This window comes from Pseudovirgaria hyperparasitica, assembly GCF_010093815.1.
Source record: "Pseudovirgaria hyperparasitica strain CBS 121739 unplaced genomic scaffold EJ05scaffold_5, whole genome shotgun sequence".
Taxonomy (NCBI): Eukaryota; Fungi; Ascomycota; class Dothideomycetes; order Acrospermales; family Acrospermaceae; genus Pseudovirgaria; species Pseudovirgaria hyperparasitica.
Genome location: NW_022985553.1, coordinates 1,510,229 through 1,531,694, shown reverse-complemented (window position 1 = coordinate 1,531,694; position 21,466 = coordinate 1,510,229). Strand labels below are relative to the sequence as shown.

Sequence of the window (21,466 nt, the reverse complement as noted above, 5' to 3'; positions counted from 1 at the left end):
AAGACTAGGTACAAGTACCAACAGATTCCTCAACAGTTCGAGGGCGGCGCAAGATTCGCATAAAAACATCGAAAGCCAACAGGTAGAATATGAAACAGGAAAACTGGTAACTGGGAACATGATCATGTGATGTAGAGTATCACGCATCAACCATGTCAACGTCATTTGAATAGTTGAGAACGTCGTCAGCAGGTCCCCATATTCCCTCAAAGACAGTGGCTCCCGCACGACGACGGCTGACAACCCATTCGATACCGCGGAGTTTGCGAACGTCTTGGATAGTAGCGCGCTCTTCTGGGTCAGGTGCCATCATCCACCGCGTGGTATGTAGAAGCGAGTCAGGATCGTCCAAGTCCACCATGAAGGAAGGTGGTGTTCTTTGTTCGTTCGGCTTGAATAATTGTTTAGGTACCTCCATCCCGGCTGAGTTGGATCCAAACATAGAATTCGATAGCTCGGTGAATTCAGGGTCAGAAGTATGGATCCGCTCGCTAGATTCGTCCTGGATCGAGTCCTTTGTTGAGCTCCAGGAAAGACTTGGAACCTCATGCCAGTCGGCGTTACGTAGATTCTGCCAAGACTGTCCGCTGGGTGGGAGGCAGACATTCGCAGCCATCTCTAAAACAATCAAACCAAGTGCGAAGATATCAGCTGGCTTGCCGTGGATGCCTTTCAACTGTTCGGGTGCGAGGTAGTATACGTCACCTTCGCCCTCGTGTCTAGCGGTGTCGACAGGCAATTGTGCAGCCATACCGAAATCGGCAATCTTGAGCCCCCCCGAAAAGTCAATGAGAATGTTTGCGGGCTTAATGTCGAGGTGTACAAGCCCGATACCATGGATAAATTCGATACCCTTTCCATTCGTAAGCGCGGCTCTATAGCAGTAGCAGATTTAGACTTACCTCCGACAGCTCCGAAAGGATCTTCCAAATTCGAAAGTCATCCATGCGGCTCTTAAAGCCTGTTGCAGCCAACAACGTCTCAAGGTTACCGTTCTCACAGAACTCTGTCTGGATATATAGGTGGCCATGATCTTCCCAATGCTCAACGTATTGCACCATATGTTCGTGACCCTGTATGAGCTTCAGGATCTCCACCTCTCGATACTTTCGCCGACGATCCTTGGCCCCAGTGATGACGGTTTTAGATTTCTTCACGGCCCAAACCTTGGTAAATGTAGCCGTAGGTGTTGAAGCAGCAAAAGGGTTGGACAGAGGCTTTTCCACGCGGTAAACGGAAGAGAACTCGCCCTTTCCAAGTGCGGTGACAGTGCCAAAGCGTGATGTGAGAGCGGTATCGACCTCATTTGAAGTCAATCGGTGAACAAAACCTTGTCTTTTGGTACCGAGGAAGTAGTTCTCGCGGGACGTGGTTGGCGTGGCCGGAGGGAAAGCAGCAATGTTCGTTGTGCTGTTTCCAAAATGATGAGAGCCACGACGGGGAGCGGGGTTAGAGATGGAGAGGCTGCTAGGATCTGGTGGTGTGCACGATTCCTGAGGTGTATGGGGAGACAAGCACTCAGAAGTTGATCCAGGGGTTGGGGAAACTGTTGAGAGAGGTGATCTTTTAGTCATGTTCGGTTTATCGGTAGTGGAAAACGTGACTGAAACAGAAAGTTGGGGGAGTTCTTGGGATTGGAGCTTCTCAGAATGCCGTAGAAGGCGAGATCGAGCAAAAGACAAAGCGAACGCAGATGGAGACAGCCTAGACGGAGAGCAGTCCTCTGGAGGTAACGAACATCCAGCCGTTGGACCATCCACTCTCGTCACCATGGCCTGAAGTGGAAAGAACTTACCCTTTGAGTTTTGTGGAGACGTTACGGTATCCCCGTCAGGTTGAGCAAAGGTATCCTGACCAAGTGACACACGACGTCCAAAGAGACTGCTGCGAAGGCTGCCACGCAGGCCGGCATTCCTGGTCGGTGTTGGAGGAAGCTCGTCCGCACTAGACTGGCGGTCTTCCTGACGCGAGGGTGATACTGGAAAGTCATCACCTTCAACACTGTGGAAGCTGGTACGGCGACGGGTATTCGGGTCGAAGGTAACACCAAATATGTTTGCACCTCTGCCGAATACATGAGTTCCCTTGACGCTAAAGGGCGAAGCAGGAGTACCAAAGTCTGGCACTGTTGAGTCCCCGAAACCACTCCGTCGGAATGGTGTGGCCGTGACGGGAGGAAACGAATTGCGTTTCGAGGGAGTATCGGGCATTACATATGACTCGGCCAGAGTCTCTTCCAGGGGGCGATTGCGCTTGGAGATCAACCCAGTAGACATGAAGGCAGCAGGTAAAGGCTTGGCCATCTTGTATGTCGCAGGTGTGGAGAACTCCGAAGACTGGTCATCGTTCTCGGTCGGTCGAATGGCACCGATGGGAAGAGATTTGGCGAAGTTGGTGTTGATACGAGGTTCAGCATTCGGGGCGCGATATGGTTGATGTGTATAGTTGTGACCATGAGCAAACACTGGTGCAGGGTGATGGGTCGGAGATTCGTCGAGAAGGCTCGACGATGAAGAGGATGGGGTCAAGCTGTTCGACAGAGGGTGTGGCTGATTTCGTAGTGACGTAGACCTTGCCAGGAACGACTGTGGAGACATTGTCGCCTGCGGACCGTCGGATTGAGTGCTACGACGGAAGGGGTTGGGAGACGAAGTCGACACAAAGTTCATAGAACTGTCTAACGATGCACGTTGCTTCTGCTTTGACGCAGCTGGGCCGGGCACGGTAAACTCGTGTTCACCAGATCTCGATGTTTTGGAGGCGGTCTGACCGAACCGCTGCTGAAAAGTTGATTTTCTGAGTGATGACTTCCGGAGCGGAGGTGACCTTCTCGGTGAAGAGAAGATATTGGCCGAGTCTTGATGCTTGTCATTACCATTCGTCTGGTCAGCATCAGAACTTTGGTCAAAAATGCTGAAGTCTGCGCCAAAGGCAGAGGCTCCGTGAAGACTACGCCTTTTCGCGACTGGACTACCAAGGCTGGCTTGATCGAGGTTCATTATTCCGTCACTGCGCTTCAGTGGGCTTGATTTTGCCGGAGCTGACATGTCTGACTTGGACAACATGTTATTGTCGGACCTAGGTCGCGAGAATGGGAACTTGATCGGCTCGTCATTGATGACACTGCGCATAGCTCCTGGTAGCTGCGGTGCAGTCTCAGGCTTATCAACGTTTAAGGAAAAGCGTTTTCCGGGAGGCTCGGTCGCTGGCAAGGTTCGTAATGGCAAAGCATTACCCTGGTTTACTGAATCTCCAAGTGCACGCCTCGGACTCGTACGTCGTGGGCTGGTGCGTTTCGGACTGGTACCACCAGTACGCGTACGGATCGAAGTGCGGAACGGAGTGGTGCGGCGCAGTGTGAGCTTGGAGACTTTGACTGCCGATGCTGGTTGTTGTGGTGCTTGCGGTGCAAGAGGTGTAGGAGGTGTGAATGACTGGGTAGGTTCGTTTGCGGGCTTCGGGGTGAAGGCTCTGGAGGTCGCGAGCGGTGAGATGGGTGATCGAGGGGTTTCCGGGGAATTGTGGTGAAGTGCAAAGCGTGAAGGCCTTGATGGTGATCTGGAGAGCGAGCTACGAATCCGGTCGATCGACACAAAGCCGTTATTGTGAACATGATGCGTCGGTGAAGCTAGGTGCAGCCCACCTCCGCCTTGACGATGCGGCGAGTATTGAAAGTCCATGTCGCTAGTAAGTGCAAGAGTGGCTAGGCGCGTGGATGGTTAGTTATTCCCACAAATGTGCGCACAATGTGGTTGAACGGACAATAATCTCAAGCCATGCGGGTTGAGATTGAAGTGGACCGAGTTTCGCGCGCACACGATGTGACCAGCACAGTGTATATTGACACGGATGTTCGAACGTGATTTTACTGTGTAGGCAGCAGAAGAGAAGCTGTCGGTGAGCGTCGCTCGAGTATAAAGTATGGGTACGATTTGTGGAAGCCTTCAGGACTCAGTGTGCGTGCTGTTGGTGCAGTGGGAGCGAGCCTCGATGTTGGCCTCGATAGTGTTTGATGTAGGTTGGGTTCATGGGAGGAGGATTAGTTGGAATAGAACAGGATATAGATTGGCGATTGAGTGAGTCGAGTGGCGAGAGAGAAGCCGTAACCTATCGCGACAGGTTTTGGAGCGGTTGAGGGTGACGTGTAGCGACGATCGCGCAAGGAATGTGGACGTGGGTTGGATGTAAACAATGACAGGGGACGCGTCAAAAGGGTCCAAACAAGAGCGTGATGGAGTACAGAATCCTTGGTGATGGCGATGAGTCGACGAGAGGGACGTCGAGAGGTTGCAAGAAAAGAAGGGCGACGGGTGTTAGGCAGAGGAGAAGTAGTCGAGAATAGATCGGGGACAGAGAGTCAGTCAGGAGAGGCAGTCGCGAAGGATGGAGACTCAAGACCACGCGGGCACTTGGACCGTGGACGAGGGAGGAGCGAGTCGAAGGATCGAGTGAGGGAGAGGAGAGAACTTGGCAGTCGCGTCGCAGCGAGCTTTTCCATAACAGTCCGTGCAGTGGCGCTAGATACACGTCGCTATGCCTATCTGGGCTAGCGTGACAAGCACAGACCCACCACGGATATCGAGCCGGTATCAAGAGTGGCAGCCGCGTTTTGTCGTGCGGTGTTTTGTTTCCCCCCCAGGTTGGTGCCTGATTGATGCCTGACTGCGGCCTTATATCTGCCTTGATGTCGGTCTGTCACGCTGTCATGCAGCCCTTAAGCCTCCTTCAGGGTCCTTAATCACTCGGTTGTCACCACATAAGGCCGACCCTGCGCTCTGGAGATTGCTGCGGATCTCTATATATGTCCTTAAAATATAATCAAATCCTCCTTATGCCTAATATCTCCCTACCCTAATTCCTGTCCGTGTTTCAACGACTCATAGAAAAGCCTTCTTTCATGGCAACCGGAGCCTTTGCTGTGTTGTTGTGTTGTTGTTGTTTACTGTCTTGTGTCCCACCATTCCCTCTACTCCAGAGCCTCGCCACCAACAACAACAACAACAATACACGTCTCTCCTGGCCCCTGCCTGGGCCCGATGATGCGCATCGCAGTCATCATTGACGTCGGCGTTTCCAATCGGTCGCTCTGCAGCCACTGCAGTCCCTCCACGTTCTCACAATCCTTATTGCGCTCGCCCTGTCCAGCATCCCCCCTGTCCACACCGCAACCTGCCATGCAATGTCTCCACCCACCCTGCGACCTCATTTACTTGCATCGTCACGTTCATGCGTAACCATCCCCACGCTGCCCAACTCTATCAATAGGCCAGCATCCAGTAATTGTGATCAGAGAAAAGGGGCATTTTTTCAGTTGGGTCTTCTCAACCACCACCAAGCGAAACTTCTACCCTATCCACTCCGTGCAAAGTCCTAGTTCAAGTCCAGTATTGCCGTCCAGGTATATTTGTATGCCGAATCATTTGCCATTCCTGATGTACGGAGCACTCGTCAATCCATAGGTGTCCTTGCGGTGCGGCCCGTTTGCGCAACAACCAAACTTCTTGTCCACTGATATATACTCATAGTCTTGGAGATTCACCTACAGTATGACCCTCGCAGCAGCAGTCAAAGCTCGCACATCTCGTATGTGTATGGCCAATCCACAAATGGACAATCTACCTTTTTTCAACGCCGAAGCGCGAACAGTCCCCTCGACCGTGTAGAGCTCTGGACATACAGAGAGTCCTGTACGTCCGTCCGTACTGGCAAAGCAAAAGATGATGCCTGACTCGCGACTTGTACTGTGCACGCGCACCTCCGTGCTCTGCCGAAATTGCATCAGCACCAAGCGTTGGCACTTGTCGCGTTTCTCGCGCTCTTCATTCTCAGAGCTCCAAGCGTGTCGAGAGAATTGAATCATCTCAGAGCTTGTGAGAGCATGTGATGCGCCGCGTGCTGACAGTGCGCGATGCATTGCGCAATTTGTTGCGACTGGCATAGTCGCAATGCGACAGCGCAGGCTGTGTACGTGCATCTATCTGATCTATCTTGGAAGCACGAGCCTGGTGGGCGCAGACAGACGCAGAACACCCGCATTAGTACAGTACTTGTGGGACGTCGCACAGGCTGCAGACTAAGAGCGCTTGTTATGCGAGTCAAACCAAAGTCAATATCATATATCTACAACAGAGTAAATTTGCTTTGACACTATGCTATATATGGATCAGGAGTATTGACAGAGGATTAAGAAAAGTGCCGTATCTACGAACCGCACAAATGAAAATGGTATACCTTCCGTATTGACTTGATAACAGATAATTTACCCTCCGCTGCAAAAAGCTCCTCCAAACGCCGCGCTCGATAAGTGTTCCGCCGAGTCAATAGGTCGAAAGATAAGGAGGTCGCATAGAGTGTGCGCAGCGGTCCAGCCAATGTCGGTGCCTGGAATCCAACTTTACGCCTTGAGAAGTTCTCCAAAGTCATCAACAAAACCCCCATTACTGTATCCTGTTCATGCTCCACGTGAAGAAGACACCGATGATCCTGGGAGGCCAACTTCCGCGCCGCCTTGCCCTTCCGCTCCACTGTGTCGCCGACTCCAATTCGCATGAATGGGGACAGGCTGAGCCATTCCCTGGTAGTTCGGATCGAAAGCGAGTGTAAAGTCAGTCGGTGGCGGCGCATACTGAGGGGCTATCAAGGCCGTGCTACCCATTTCCGAACCCGAAAAGTCGTGGAAGTATGACGTTGCGGCCGGCGCTGTTGCGAGGACAGGATAGTGCAAGTCCATGTATGTTGTCGCATTGGAAGGGACTAAGAGCGGGGGACTCGACATCACCTGGCTGCGATAGATGTTGTGACTTTGGCGCTCATGGAAGACGAGGCCGGTATGGGTCCTAAAGTGCTCGCCGCAGCCTGTGGTGCACATGTGTGGCTTTGGGCCGGGCAGTCCGGAGAATGTCAGAGCAGGAGAGTGCTCTGGGGCTGGAGATGTGCCTCGCGAGAATGGAAGAGAAGTATCGGTGCCGAGACGAATGTTTCCTGGTTCGCCTCTCCAGAGTTGCATGGTTTGGCCTACCATGAAGTGCCCAGAGATGTGGTCAACTCGTTCTTGCCAGGAAGTGAGACGAATACCGCAGATGCCGCACCAGAATGACACATCCCGGTCTACAGGCCTACTCCATGTAGAGAGATGACGAGGTGTCACTGACATTTTGTGGACTTGGCCAATGTGCTGGAGCAATTTGTCCTTTCGAGTAAAGGCACGCTGCGAACGAGACGTTGCGAGGCATCCAGAGCAGTTATGAGACTCGAGATGCGCTGGAGTAGGGTTGGGCTGATCGCAGAAAGCGCAAGTGATTGCACCAGACGCGGCCAGTATGGTTGGCTCATTATCAGGCATACATATCCACTCGAACTGAGGGAAGTGCACGCTCTCCTCGTGCCGGCGCCAGTCATACTTGTGAGCAAAGTCGCGCGGGCAAAACGTACACTGGAATATCTTCTTGCTATCAGAAGGCGCGCGAATTATGAGGGACGTTGGAGGTAGCCGAAAGGTGTCCGGTTGTCGTTTGCGTCCACGCCTTGGCCCAGGTCGATTTGCATTGGATTCGTTACTCGAATGCGAACATTCGGAGCCACGATTGCTGCTACGCCCAATATCCGATTGTACTTCGATCTTGCAACTGTTTCGCTTTCTCTTTTGCAATGATCTCGAAGATCCTGCTTCGCTGCCTCTCCGCTCTTCCAGATTCTTCGCCGCGCATTCCACGATCCCTTCAGGAATCCCTTCCTCTTCAGGCGAACTGTGAAGGAATCGCTCCATAGGGCTTGGCTGCTGACTGATCGACACTCGTTCATGTGATGCCCAGCGCCGCCGTCGTGGAGGAGCCTGGGTCTGATCCTCCTGATCCATAGAGCCTCTTGGAGTTTCTGTCTGGGCTCGGCTGGACGTATCGCCACTCGACTCTGTGGCCGATGCGGGAGGCAGCTTGCGAGCACGAGCGTTTGCAAAATATGTTCGCACCTGCCGGACAGTCAGTCCTGTCTCGGTGGCCAGATCCTCGGCCTCTGGTTTCTCAAGATACGGGTCTGATCTGTTCTGCTCAAACCACCGGTCTAGAATTGCTCGAGCCTCATAGGAAAGTCGACTGCGATTCGTAGACGCTTTTCTTGACTCGCACTGCGATTGCACGTCTGGTGCAAAAGATAACGGCATGGTCTTTGGCGAGACCGAAAGATCATGGGCACCCAGGAGTGTCGGTGTTAGGCCACACTGTGCATCGTATTCGAGAGTCCTCGGGATATCAGCTGCAATATTTTCATATGGTAGCGGCGCAGGAGACGAGTTCCAGGTCGTTGGCAGAGGGCTGGTGAAAGGCAGAGCTTGATACTGGTATGCCTGATAGTTTGGGGAGAATTGCGCTATTTGATATGGACCACTGGAAGATGTAGGCCTATGCAAGGTGTTATTCTTGAAAATGAGACGACGTTGAGACTGTGTACCATTGCTCGTTTGACTCTGATGCAGGGACTGGCCTTTGTTGTTCACAAGAGTTCGTGTCAGTTGCTGTGCCCCAGGGGTATTCTGGTGGGAAATTAGAAAAGTCGAATGCAGCAGTCACATCATTAAGATCGCTGGTGGTAGCGAAGTAGTGATGATCCATAACGAGAGACATGTGGAGCAGAGAGGCGATGATAAAAGTGACGCCCAATGAAAGTCATGTAGTATACTTGAGAACAAGGCGTGACCAGACATTTGAATATAAAGAATGTAGCAATGAGCGCTTACATACAAATGAACGTCGAGATCATTGTGTTTGCCAAGGAGCAAGCATGGGCCCTGTGGCACAAGGTCTAAATCTGGGCGGAGACAGGGACAGACTCAGCCGCCTATGAGGCGGTTCCGGATTGGCGTAGTCCCGACCAGCTCGCGGGAACGCAACGGCGTCTTCAACATTGGTAGCATGGGGGGGCATGGGCTACAGAAGCGACCAGAGTAGGGAGAACATGTCGGTGAGATGATCTTGGGAGTGCGATATGGATTGAGGGGGGGTCCATGTTGGTACCCACTCACTTGTCTGCCCCCAGCTCAGACTGGGCGATCTGTGCTTGGCATAGATGTTTGGCCTTTCACTCCATCTGCACGAGGATGTATACAGGCACATTGGACCGATCTCTACCCGCATGTGGACTTGGATCCCTGCCTTCGAATATATGAGTCTGCTGTGCATTGACGACTTGAGTTAACGAAGAATCGTATCTCTCTTTGATTCATATAGCCGAGCACATTGGCAAGAAGAATGTATACGCTATAACTACACTGGTCCCGCACACGTTGCGATAACCCCTTAGACACAATCCCTAATCCTATCCACAGCTGGTATGTATCTACATATAACCAACCATGAGGATGAAGGTAGTGCATTGTTGTCGTCACAGTGGCCGTGTCTGCCAGGCTCGAGCTATGCAACCCTCTGGCTGGGCATGAGCTGTGTAGTTACATGCCCAGGCCAATATTCTCAGTGTACTGCCCGTTCCTTTGCTAAATTTATGGCGACTAAACCGCACGCAAGGCTCAGGGTAGTATTTGATGAGAACAAGAATGATGCGGCGTCTAGATTCGTAGATGCTTTGAAATGCCAGCGAATTCATTGAAGTGAAACAGACATTGAGGCTGTAAAGCTGGTGAATACTTCGTGGTGCTTTGCTCTCTCTCCCTCTCCCCAATCCTCTCCCATCCCCTCCAATTCCCGGTGACCTGGTAATGGTTGCTTGGAGCCAAAAGAGGTTAGCGCGGTATGCTGACAACGCCATGTACAAAAATAGATCGTCGAAGTCTACTTTGGTACCAGTGGATCCTATTCCTGTTTCCGTTTTCTCTTGTCGCTTTACCCTTCTTTCGTTTCCCCTGCACACTATTAACGCCGGTTCACCACGAACTCTACCATAACATGACCGCTCTTTGGGCTTTGCTTCCTCGAGCTTCTCTGCGTCGAATCAGCATGCCAGTTTGATTGGGTGCTACTATATTCGTCATGTTTGTCGAGGATGAATGCAGCACCGCAATCTTCTCTTCTCGACACTAAAGATATGATATCACAGATTGCCGTAAGTAACTAGAATCTGAGTATCAGGGCTTCTTGGTGTCTGTTTTCTCATCGTCCATGAAACTCATTGACAGGTGTGTATCGCCGGAAATAGCTCAATTTACGACACTGACCTAAAAGCCACTGAGTTTCAAGTGCATGCGGCGTAGGACATGTAGACTCCGTTTACCGATCAAGTGTCAATTTGGGTCGTCAAGCTTGCAAATTAACGGTTCATGCCATGCTATACCTCCTAATAGTAACATCTTTCTGTTCTGGATCATTGATCATCACACCATGCGGCATTGCTGCGCAAAGTACAATGCACCAGACAGTGAAGCTCGACTTGAAAGGCCACCATAGGCGGCTCGAGGTCCATTCTTTGTTGTAGTCTCCGTCCGTCCTGCTCATTAGAAGCTTTCATCGTCGTATGTGTGTTTAAGCGCCTATCTTATGCCCAAGACAAGGATGCTGCCAGGATTGAACCTCGTGTTGTAGTCAACATGGTAACAAGCATCAAGCAAAGGAATCCAGCTGTGGTACCGAACAATCTGACCGCTCAGGTCTAAAAGCTTGAGTAACGCAGGCTCCTGCTCGATGGGTCCGCCAAGATGCTTCGCATGGCGGTGCAGCCTGCAATTCATCCCTCGCTTGCCCTGACTCTCCTAGTCCTAAACGACTTCTCTCTCATTTTTGTCGCGTCTCCCACCTCACCCACAGGCTATCATCCTGGGACCTGGTACTTCTTCGAACAATTGGAAACCTATTGCCTTGTAGCCTGGTGTGTTCGTCATCACCTAGCCACACGGTTGCTGACCAGCCGAACGCAGCGTAAAATACAGCGGATATTAAACACCCGTTCGTCGCCTTGGAGGCCCTGTCTTACCGAAGTTCGATCGGGCATTGAACACAAACAACATAAGCCAAGGCAGCGGCCCGTGTCGCATCAAGAAGAAATGTCATCATTCCTAGTACCGACTCTTGTCATACTGTGGCTCAGGGCCGTGTATCGAGATCGTTCATCCTTGGAACTCGTCTCGGATTATTGCAACCAGACCAACACCTGAATAATCCAACACAGATATGTGAAATTTTCCTATATTACCAGCCACCGACCCCCCATCAGCTGCACACGAACTGAAATGAGCTTCAAGTGCTCAACCGTCCAACCAGACTTGAACTGTGCCATGTCACAATATTCATGGCCTAGGGGTCAACGGAGACACGTCCTGAGGGGCAATACAACTCTACATTTGATATGTAGCATTCTAGATTCACAGCATGGATTGTATCGACATCATGCGACCGAAGGGGGATACTAGCACTCCTAGGAACCTAGCATCATTTGACGTCGGTCTTTTTGCGAGCCCAGCCATCCCTGATTGAACCGCAAAGTGTTCGAAAGCATTGATTCGTTGGTCTCTTAAGGATCCACAGATCGACATGCCGTGTCGGCAATGTTTCTCGCTAATTCGGCGAATGTGTCCATACGGAATTTATCTATAGTGACAATCAACATACCATTAGCTTTGAGGTTTCCAAACCCAATCAAGTACATTCATGGCTCAAACAAGATCCTAATGATACATAAAGCGGAACGATACATCATCCTCACACACACACTCCTGTGCCGCCTTCTATGAATCTTAATGCTCTACATTTCGTATCAGTGAAACCGCTCATCTCGAATAATTGAAAGACAAAGCTTGTTCTACGCAACACCACGAATAGTATCCACAGCCCTCTTGTGAAAGTCGGTGTATCGGCGGTACGGTTGGTGGTCGAGGCTCATGCGGCACAGTCTGCGTTGACAATGGTTTACGCCTCACAGATGGGTGCACTTGACGGTTATGACTAGCTATAGTGGAGTCGTCTTCTGTCATACGAGCATACAATCAAAGAAGCTTTTCATGGCACGGCTTATTACCAGAAGGGTCACTCCTTGGAATCTCTCCATGAGCGACCACTTATCTATGTTGGGTAAAAGATCTTAGTGTGTGGACACCTTCAAGCACTGGCAAACTGATCACAAGACCTGCCTGGCAGGATGATGTCGATCATAACGTTGCTATAGTGTTATCTCAGGATACGCAAAAGCGAAAAAAAAAAATGAAAAGTTTCATAATTAGCTGTATGTGATTGTTTGGAATGGCCGAGAGATATCTCACGCCACAAGCGACACAATAGCGAAGCAAACACCAAAATAGGTCATTTGCAGCGCCTTCACCTTCCAAATCTTGTGCCCCTGCTCCTCGTGCCAGCTCTATTCGGCGGAAATAGCCGCAATCACACCTGTTGATTGGTAGACAGACGATGATCTGAGGTCTCAGCATAGGGCTGGCGCGGTTGATTGCGGCACGGGGAGAAGACGGGAACCACTAGGTCGGTATGAGAGGAGTTCCGAAGTATACAAAGCGTGCTCGGGGCGGAACTCCGGGCGGTTCGTGGATTGGTTGTGGGGATATGACGATCTGGACTTGGCTGGAGCCTGAACGGATGTGACGCTGCGGGGAAGATCAAGCTGGCCCATCTCGGTGGTTACGAAAAAGACACGAATGCGATAATACGACACAGCATTTGTCTGTGGACGATCCGTGAGTGACTGCGGTAAATACTAGATGTCGGACATCGGATGAATATTCATTTGACGTCTGCAATACTCATTTTTAGATTGGGTCGCCACACTGTCGTGAATTAAAGGGGTGAGTATCTATCTACCTACACACGAATCACAGACGATCACTATCGGAGTCCTAGTACTACACGTTGTCCTGTGATATGCATTCCATCACTTCTAGCCAATATAAGCGTCAACTTTAGCAAAGTCCTGATACGATAATACTTTGTAGTACGAAGCTCAGAGGTACTAGGACCATGTAAGTCTTCGCGAGTATTCACATGCAATTGACCGACAACAAGACGCATATCCCTTCTCAGTTGAGCCACGAAGAAATTGACCCTGAGCTCGTCTATGCGTACACAGAATGCTACCTTGCATCAATGTGAAGATGACTGACGGACGAACTGGGATCGATCAGTTGGACATTCCATGAGCTTGGTACTAGGATACTGTCCTTTCTTGATTCTACCAAGGATGCCTTGCCCTCGAAAAAGATCTGCTTGGCCGAGTAGCAATAGCTGATATATCCGAAGCCTGTGGCAAGTTCAGACCTCACCCAGAAAGTTCGTAACGGTCGCAGTTCGATGACTAGGTTTTCAGGTCTGTTGGCTTTTACAAGATAGTTTTGGTTTAGCCGATTGTCATAGACATGAGTGCACTGGAGCATTCCCGTCATTGTCTCATCAATATTAGGATTCAAATACGGATACACAGCAATTCCGAGTGAATACTTCGAGCACGTGATTATGTGAGACAAAAGCAATAATTAAACATTTAACCACTACCAAGTGCGCCTGTCGTTGATACCAACAATGCCCTTCTATACTGTTCATCGGATACGTACTTCACGCCTTTGCTTCTCGTGGTGTATGTACTCATCGATGCATACCCCTATAACCCTGTATTGATCTATAGGCGTATTCCTACATATGAGCAGATTTCCAGACCCGCCTGTAGGGACATAGCCGTAGTCCCTCAGGCCATCAGTGAGGCCATGTGAGAAGTCTTCGCGCACGAAAGCACGCCCGGTCGGCCACATGGGCATTTGGTTGGGAACCACCGCTTTGTCGGCTTTCGTGCTCCTACAACTGGACGCATAGGATCTGTGCGCGTCGTTGTCGCCTGAGAACGCTACGAGATGGAATGTCTTGCCCACATCTCCGACTTGTATTAGACCCACTCCGTCTTTCAGAATGATGCGGTCATCGTTATCAATGCTTGCGTTCAGCTGTCCTAAGAAGCTTCCTTGAACAGCGGAAATAGCTTGGAAGATATACGGGAATGGCGCAATAATGATGCATCCGCAGTTGATGTGCACCTCACAGGATATTTTTGCTGTGCTTTCGTTTGCAAGACGGGAGCCGCAACTGGCAGTATCTATGTCAAGCATACGATAGTTCATTGACATATTATGTGTCCGTAAAAATCGCAAATCCGGGTTCTCCCATGGCGTACCAGATACGCACCGATCGATCCAATTCGGTGGTTTAGCACTGGGATCGCTGACATTCCAGTGAGGCTGAAACGTTTTCAGGAGCTTCCGTCTATACTCGACAACATCGTAACCAGGACTCATAAGGGTCGCTAAAATAGTCGCGCTTTGCACCAGCACCCTACCAGTCTCGTCTTTCACCACATCTCTCGGCTGATCATTGGTCGGTATCGGCTCAGACTTAAAGAAGGATTTTTTGACTGACTTTCCGCAGTTACAGCCTTTGAAGTAGAACTGGAATGGTCCTTCTTGCTTTTCGAGCCGCAATTTCATGTATGTGCGCGGAGAGCCCTTGATACCAGTGTCGGCAATAGCTTTGGCTAAACCTTTGGGCTTCAGCCTCCCAAGTTCGATGACTCCGGCGAAGCAGTCTGTGGTCATCACATCGTTGTGATTTTCCACTACGGGTATCCAATCCCACTCGCCCCTCTCTCGACTGCTGACAGCAAGCTTGGTCCATGCGACACCAGTCTTGTGAGATAACTGCTTGAAGAAATTGAACGATATCATATCCAGATCCTCTCCGGACAGATCTCTCTTCACCTCGTCGGCTGAGAATAAACCGCAAAATATTCCCAAAAGGCCTCGAAAGATGTCCGCCTTCTCCCGACACTTTCGAGGCGATAGTGATATTGCGGAGAAGATGTTCATTATGCCTTTGAAATTGTCTTGCCACCAGATAGCTCCGCCAGTAATGATGTCTGCCCTTGCTCCCCCGATGCCTCTCACTTGAGTCTTCAAGCTCTCAAGATCAAGCTCATCTTCTGCTATGATCCTCAAGATGGCATTGACTGAACCCGTATTCACCACTCGACACTCGTCGATCCAACGAAATAGCTTGTGCGCTTTATCTCGGGAATCTGTCGCCAAATCCATCCACGTCTCGAGCTGACCGATGTAATCCATGCGTTCGGAGTTGTTTGCCCACAATATGATGTTCTTGCCGAGAATCATCTCCTGAAACGTCCACACTCTGCTGAAGTAGTCATTGTCAAAAAGTGACTTGACATGATGAATGCAAGCGGCATAACAATTAAGCACACCCATGTCTACAGCAGCCGATCGCATGATGGATTTTTCAAGCGGAAAATCTGTCCTTCCTGCCCATTGAGCCAGACGATTGATCACATTGGGGGTCAGCCTCGCCTCCGAAGCGAGCGCGGCACCGCCCATATGAGCAAGTACGTGGTCTAGAAATTTCAGATTGTCGACAATCTCCTGCGGGTTCCAGACCAAGGGTATGTCGAGCAAGATGTGGCATTTGCGAGCGCTTTTGTAATAGTCGAACATCCGAGGGATCTCAACGGCCTTTTCGTCCATGTCGTCTTGGTTCAGGCAGACGCAATCGCACCACAAGTACCTCGTTTCAGAGCTTATGCTGCCCAGTAGTCTCATGATAGCAGCCAGTTTCTCCGGCCTGAGAGGTATCTTCCAGGTCACGCCGGGGATACCGCACATGTACGGCTCAACCAGATCTCCCCAGGTGTAAGAAACAATATCGAATTCGGAAATCATACTCGCTCGCGGATCGATGACGGAGAACTCTCCATTGGCCAGACTGAGGAGCCTCAAAGGGAGGACGGTCGCCATGATGAAGATACTGCTAGTCCTGCGATGGACGATGCAGACGAAGTAAAAGACGGAGACGCACCATCTTTGAGCAAGGCCTACGGTCGACTCTTACGGCAGAGGGAAGCGCACTCATGATCTGAAATGAGTCCAGCCATTCCTGCCCGCCATGTTAGGGGACGCGCCGGTCCTATAGCGTTTGATTGGCCTCAAAATGGCATCGCGACGTAGACACGAGAGGCGCCAAGGTTATGGCTTGCATTAATGGTGTTGAGAAGCGAGAACACGACCACGCGCGGCTGTGATTCGCTGCTTCAAGGGGAAAATCGGAGCAGAAGCTGAGGATCCTTGTCCTTTGTCGTGAACAAGGTCAATTGTGATGCTCACGATGAGTTGAAGATGAATTGATTTTTTTTTCTGATCAGACGAAATGGTATACCTAGTACATCCTAGAACTTCCAACCGGTGAGGCTGAAGTCTGTCTTAGTCAGCTAGATCCTCACGAGCACTCTTAGAGTCATCACTCTGTCAGCCCATCCTCTTGCATCCATCACTGCAATTTATCAATTGCAACTCCTTTGGATGCTAGCAGGATAGCACTGATACACGTTATCTACAAGTGTGTTTTGCTGCGATGAGCAGTTACTTTCGCAACGCTGACAGAACTTCTTCATACGCCGTGTGGCATCCGGATCGACACTCTCATGCTATCACTTTTCGCCTTCACCCTTTACTTTGTCACGGCTGGTGTCTCCTAAGTCCAACCCTGCTATGGGATCGAAGTCGCTAGGTGCGGTCGTCCCTAGCAAGACTTTGTTCAGCTTCTGACAATAGTGGAATGGTAAGTGTGCTGCTTCCATCACGCACCTTGGGAAGCATAAGGGCCTAGATCAGTATCATTGGCTCCCTCCAGCTTGTACGACGCTTTCACTGCCACATCAGAGACCGCTTTGCCAACTGCCTTGACTCCCTCCTCGACAGCTACCACTGCATTATGAGCGATCTCGGTCAAGACATTCAGCACTTGTGCTGCTTCGGTCGCAGTCTTGTTCGAATTGGCCGAGTTCTTCCCACCGCCATTAGCATGATTCCCTTGAATGGCGGTGCTATACAAACCTTTCCGAGAGTAGCCTCGGACGATTCGCAGTCATCAGCAACGGTCAACTTGCCGCTTGTTGATTTTGTGTTTTCATCACTTTTTGGTGCCATCTTGTCATAAAGCTTACTTTAAGACCGTTCCGAGTGACGTCTTTGCCGTACAAGGTTCTCAGGACTCTTCATTCAAGTTGTTATTGAGGAGCAGCATTGAAACGTAGCAAGTACGTGGTCATCGTCGCTGCAGCTAGCTTCCTAAGGTATGTGAGTAACCTCGATCCTGAACACAAGGAGTCACGCGCTCTTTGAAAGCTTCGTCAGGCTAACGTGTCAAGCACTTCCTCTTTCCGGCGACGACTTCAATGGCAGTTGATTGCGTATTGAATACAGATGCACATCGTAAGTGTTGACGGCATACGTCTTCTCGTGCCTTTACCGTGGATCAGACATATTACGAGTTCGATTTCTCCTTCATTGGGCGTAGTCACCATGACTATCACCAAACAAGAACAATCCGGCCGTCTCCAGACTGGTTAGATCGACGAAATTGACTTTTAATCATGGAACAGCCCTTCATGCGACAGTTAGTTAGATGTGGCACGAGGTCGACTTGCCAGGTTCGACCGTATACGACAGCCCTATGTGTTGTGTATCGCTGCACTCCACACTTCTGCTGCTACGCCAGGGATCATAGATTAGGCATGATCATAATACTGTGCTTCCCCAGGATCTGCCACCAGTGACGAATTGCCTCCGGGATCTTGATAGCCCATCATGATACCAAGCAATGAAGTAGATTGGAAAGTCGCCGTCCGGAACCTCTGGTAGCTTCTTTACACGAAGTCAATGCCTTGATACTCGATGGTTGACTCGTAGCCTAACACCGGACTACGTGCTTACTGGTCGGAAATACAGCCACGCCATTTAGGCTATTTACTTGGAACATTCCATCGCCATTCTCTACTGCAGGTCTACATTCCCCCAGACTTTTCTGAAAAAAACATGCTTGCCACATGATACTACCTGGAACTAGGCCGGCAGTGCGTTCGTTCAATCAAATCGACATCGGTCTATGCGCTCGGTGGCTAGACACGTGTGGTGAGATTTTCGTCTTTGCTCGCTTTATGAGACGCCAATCCAGCAGAATTACCCACCATTCAGTGTGTATAACTCCTTGAGATCAACTCCTAAAACAATAATAGCGACTCGCTCTCCGGATCTTGTTTCTCCTCACAAAAGCTTCAATTCGACAAAATGGTGTCAGGTGAGTGGTATGCTGCAGGGGTACTCAAAGAATGATTGATCCTGTGCGTTAACTTACTGCATATTATAGATGCGGCTTGGGAAGCAAACAGGCACGTCTTGTGGATCTGACCAGGGTCTCACTAATATGGCGATTGACAGACTGGGTCATCCGTGATGCTAGACGCCACCACAATGGACACACCTTACTTGTCTCGGCTTGTCGATGCTTCACTCTACTTCAACCACGACCCACTCATTTCTCCACATCTCAGAATATTTATATCTGTCCATTCTTCTTTGCACCACAGGGGATCGTGCAGGTAGTCTCGATCGAAGTCCGCCGCTGCGCCTGCCGAACACCAAGCCACGGCTTATTCCACTGAAGTCTCATCATTGTGGCCAGTAATACCACCAAGGGTGTGCTCGCCAGTCCACCAATAGACCATGCCCACCCTTTCGCCGTCTCCGGATGTTAGTCCTGTGTCAGCAGCAGCAGCAGCCAACTCTCACTACCTTCGCGATTCTTTCTGCCTCAATCTTTCGACCTTGCCAGATGCAAACAACTATTCCATCAAGTCGTCTCTTGCGTCATCTCACCTACTTGATTCTCCCACAGATGGCCTTTACTCACCCATCAGCAATCTTAGTGTGAGCGGAGCACCATTTCGTAATAGACCTCGCAACATGTCACAGTCATCCACTGATAGAGAGACGCCGTACGACACCTCACTACTCTCGAATGGTCAAGCTCCAACTAGTCATGGTGACGCCTGTACGAACCCTAAAAAGAGGCCGAATACAGATGCAATTGACTACCCGCGTCGGAGAGCAACAATTGCAGTGAGTTGATCCCAATGTTATTATAATGATTTCGAAATTAATAGTATTGCGCAGTGTGAAATTTGTCGCTCAAGGAAGTCACGATGTGATGGTTCGAGACCAAAGTGCCGACTCTGTACAGAGTTAAATGCCGAATGTGTATATCGAGAGCCTGGAATCAAGCTTGATGCCGGAGACAAGTTGATCCTGGAGCATTTGAATCGCATTGAAGGGCTCCTACACTCAAGCTTTTTATCCCAGCATGGCAGCCTGAATCTCAGTTCGCACTCTCCTGCTGCAACCACCAGTACCAACGACGATATCCTCGCGCGAAGTTCCAGTGACGTCTCGGGCTTGGGCTTGTTTCCAGTTGTCAATGAAGTCGGAACGTGGTCCACACTACCCTCGAACATCTCCGTTATGCCAAAGACTCACACGACTCCAGCGCTGAATCTTCTTCAATGGCCGATGATTCGGGACCTTGTCTCACGCCCTTATGATCCCCAGGTGTTACTCCAAATAGAAATGGCTCGAGAGCCTTTGAGCTTTGGAACTCAGCTCAATATTGATTTGTCGCACACTGGGGCTTATGTACAAGCTTTCTTCGAACGGGTGAACGTGTGGTATGCCTGCGTGAATCCATACAATTGGCACAGCTATTATCGTACTGCGCTATCTGTTGGCTTTCGAGAGGGACCGGAGAGTTGCATTGTACTACTCGTGCTAGCCCTTGGCAGTGCTAGCAACGCCGGTAGCATCTCCCAGCAGCCTTCAGACAAGGACCCACCTGGTATGTCGTACTTTGCTGCTGCTTGGGCTCTGCTTCCAAGTCTCATGACTCGCAACACTATGATGTCTGCACAATGTCATATTCTAGCTTCTGCGTACTTATTCTACATCGTACGCCCATTGGAAGCATGGAACCTGCTTACGAGTACAAGTATGAAACTCCAATTGCTTCTTAGTTCCCCTGGGCGACTGCCTACACACGCGAAGGAGCTAAGTGAGAGAGTGTATTGGAATGCACTCTTGTTCGAAAGGTAAGTCGATCTTGTGTCGTCCAAGCCAATTCTTATGTTTCTGCTAGTGATCTTCTTGCTGAGCTGGATCTTCCACATACGGGTATCATCCAATTCGAAGAAAGTGTGGGCTTACCAGGAGGATTCGAAGATGAGGGAGAAGAGCCAGCTGGCAAAGATGAACTCTGGTACTTCCTGGCTGAAATCGCGCTACGGAGGCTCCTTAATAGAGTTAGTCATATGATATACACGAAAACCACCCCGTCGACCTCTCTGGCCGTCTTGGATCCACTCGCAGCGGAACTAGATTACCAGTTGACACAGTGGTATGAAAGCCTGCCCATTCCGGTGCAATTTCCTCACAGTAGAGTACCGCTGTCTAATCCAGTACAAACGGTTCTACGACTGCGCTACTTTGCTTGCCGGACGATCATATACCGCCCTTATATCCTCGCTGTGCTCAACGATGAGAGTGTGGCCATGGACCTGACAGTGCAGGAGAACTGCCGGCGGTGTCTTGAGGCCTGTATCAGACAACTGGAGCATATCCAAGCTCAGTAAGTGTCCTTCTCCTGAATTAAGCTCCAATCGAACTCGATGCTGACTACATGTCCAGTCATGCGGGACATCTGCCTTACCTATGGCAAGGAGCTTTATCGTACGTGAACCCTTCCATCATGAGGCTATACTGCTTAACTAACACCGTAATGCTAGAATTGTATCGCAAACACTGCTTGTAATGGGGGCAACCATGTCGTCGTCTTTGTCCGCTTTGCTCCCCCCACCACATCAGATGGACGTTATCATTGACGACGTTATACTCGAGATCGAACGATATGCGCACCTGGCCCCGAGTCTTCGTCTATCTGCAGAAATCATTCGCGAGGCAGAGGATCGGAGGCAACTGTATCTTCGATCTGTAGGCGTGAGGGCTTGATATGAACAGGCCAGCGACGGCCCCAATTCTGACTAGTGATGTTGCGCAGCAATAATGATGTTCAGATAGATCTTGACGACTTCATGGTCTTAGTTCTAGATTAGGTACTACACTACGCTACACCAAACGTACGAAGAGACGCTCGTTGCGATCATCCTCAATGCAATGCCCTTCGCGGGATTCAAGACAGGGCCACGTAGTCCCATTCACTACGAGGTACCACCAAGTCCGTTACGGTGACTAGGCACCTCATCTGTCCGATCTCTTCATGAATAGGATGACGTCTTACGGCCTCGCAAATGCGAAATTGGTCAAGTGCATGAAACATCCCCTGGCTTCGCTACTACAGGTACGACCCTATGCGAACTATTTTCGCGGACTCTTTGATAAAGATTAATTGAATCATGATGTTCGCATTAACGCTATGTACACAACCGATAGTTACACCCGCGACAGTATCCAAACACCTGAATCTGTTCATAAACTCGCCTATATCACCTATGAGCAAAGGACGGATCTGATTCGTGCAGCGCCATGAAAAACAATTACTGAACCCCGCCAATAGAAAAAACGTGTAATGAAGCCCCATCAAATCATAATGTTGCAGCATGTGACAAACACTTCCGATCTTGCATATAGGCG

The 21,466-nt window shown here is 50.2% G+C and overlaps 5 protein-coding genes across 5 annotated transcripts; 2 read left to right on the top strand and 3 right to left on the bottom strand.

Annotated features, from left to right (window-relative positions):
• Positions 1 to 101: 101 nt before the first annotated feature.
• EJ05DRAFT_317715 (uncharacterized protein) lies at positions 102 to 3,800 on the bottom strand. Its single transcript, XM_033740735.1, has 2 exons — positions 903 to 3,800; positions 102 to 853 (listed from the first exon to the last, which is right to left on the bottom strand). Exons 1-2 carry the CDS (start codon positions 3,678 to 3,680, stop codon positions 140 to 142), a joined length of 3,492 nt encoding a protein of 1,163 aa, XP_033602430.1. The 5' UTR covers positions 3,681 to 3,800; the 3' UTR covers positions 102 to 139.
• Positions 3,801 to 6,139: 2,339 nt separating this feature from the next.
• On the bottom strand, positions 6,140 to 8,709 carry EJ05DRAFT_475002 (uncharacterized protein). The gene is made up of 2 exons (XM_033743710.1): positions 8,446 to 8,709; positions 6,140 to 8,396 (listed from the first exon to the last, which is right to left on the bottom strand). The coding sequence occupies exons 1-2, from the start codon at positions 8,616 to 8,618 to the stop codon at positions 6,452 to 6,454; spliced, it is 2,118 nt and encodes a 705-aa protein (XP_033602429.1). The 5' UTR covers positions 8,619 to 8,709; the 3' UTR covers positions 6,140 to 6,451.
• A 1,855-nt stretch (positions 8,710 to 10,564) lies between these two features.
• On the top strand, positions 10,565 to 11,461 carry EJ05DRAFT_317648 (uncharacterized protein). Its single transcript, XM_033740734.1, has one exon. It carries the CDS (start codon positions 10,640 to 10,642, stop codon positions 11,093 to 11,095), a length of 456 nt encoding a protein of 151 aa, XP_033602428.1. The 5' UTR covers positions 10,565 to 10,639; the 3' UTR covers positions 11,096 to 11,461.
• An 893-nt stretch (positions 11,462 to 12,354) lies between these two features.
• EJ05DRAFT_537160 (uncharacterized protein) lies at positions 12,355 to 16,126 on the bottom strand (the record flags this gene model as incomplete). The annotated part of the gene is made up of 3 exons (XM_033749361.1): positions 13,493 to 16,126; positions 13,046 to 13,378; positions 12,355 to 12,630 (listed from the first exon to the last, which is right to left on the bottom strand). Exons 1-3 carry the CDS (start codon positions 15,728 to 15,730, stop codon positions 12,355 to 12,357), a joined length of 2,847 nt encoding a protein of 948 aa, XP_033602427.1. The 5' UTR covers positions 15,731 to 16,126.
• Positions 16,127 to 18,238: 2,112 nt separating this feature from the next.
• On the top strand, positions 18,239 to 20,996 carry EJ05DRAFT_317638 (uncharacterized protein). Its single transcript, XM_033740733.1, has 5 exons — positions 18,239 to 18,889; positions 18,944 to 19,908; positions 19,956 to 20,444; positions 20,504 to 20,545; positions 20,602 to 20,996. The coding sequence occupies exons 1-5, from the start codon at positions 18,494 to 18,496 to the stop codon at positions 20,822 to 20,824; spliced, it is 2,115 nt and encodes a 704-aa protein (XP_033602426.1). The 5' UTR covers positions 18,239 to 18,493; the 3' UTR covers positions 20,825 to 20,996.
• Positions 20,997 to 21,466: the final 470 nt, after the last annotated feature.

What these genes read in the sequence shown, in the direction of transcription:
- EJ05DRAFT_317715 (XM_033740735.1), bottom strand. Translation starts at nt 3,680, where the DNA reads ATGGACTTTCAATACTCGCCGCATCGTCAAGGCGGAGGTGGGCTGCAC. An exon ending in TCCTTTCGGAGCTGTCGGAG is followed by an intron (nt 854 to 902) that starts GTAAGTCTAAAT and finishes ACGAATGGAAAG; the next exon opens with GGTATCGAATTTATCCATGG.
- EJ05DRAFT_475002 (XM_033743710.1), bottom strand. Translation starts at nt 8,618, where the DNA reads ATGTCTCTCGTTATGGATCATCACTACTTCGCTACCACCAGCGATCTT. An exon ending in TCAGAGTCAAACGAGCAATG is followed by an intron (nt 8,397 to 8,445) that starts GTACACAGTCTC and finishes CACCTTGCATAG; the next exon opens with GCCTACATCTTCCAGTGGTC.
- EJ05DRAFT_317648 (XM_033740734.1), top strand. Translation starts at nt 10,640, where the DNA reads ATGCTTCGCATGGCGGTGCAGCCTGCAATTCATCCCTCGCTTGCCCTG.
- EJ05DRAFT_317638 (XM_033740733.1), top strand. Translation starts at nt 18,494, where the DNA reads ATGCCCACCCTTTCGCCGTCTCCGGATGTTAGTCCTGTGTCAGCAGCA. An exon ending in GTCGGAGAGCAACAATTGCA is followed by an intron (nt 18,890 to 18,943) that starts GTGAGTTGATCC and finishes AGTATTGCGCAG; the next exon opens with TGTGAAATTTGTCGCTCAAG. An exon ending in CTATGGCAAGGAGCTTTATC is followed by an intron (nt 20,546 to 20,601) that starts GTACGTGAACCC and finishes CCGTAATGCTAG; the next exon opens with AATTGTATCGCAAACACTGC.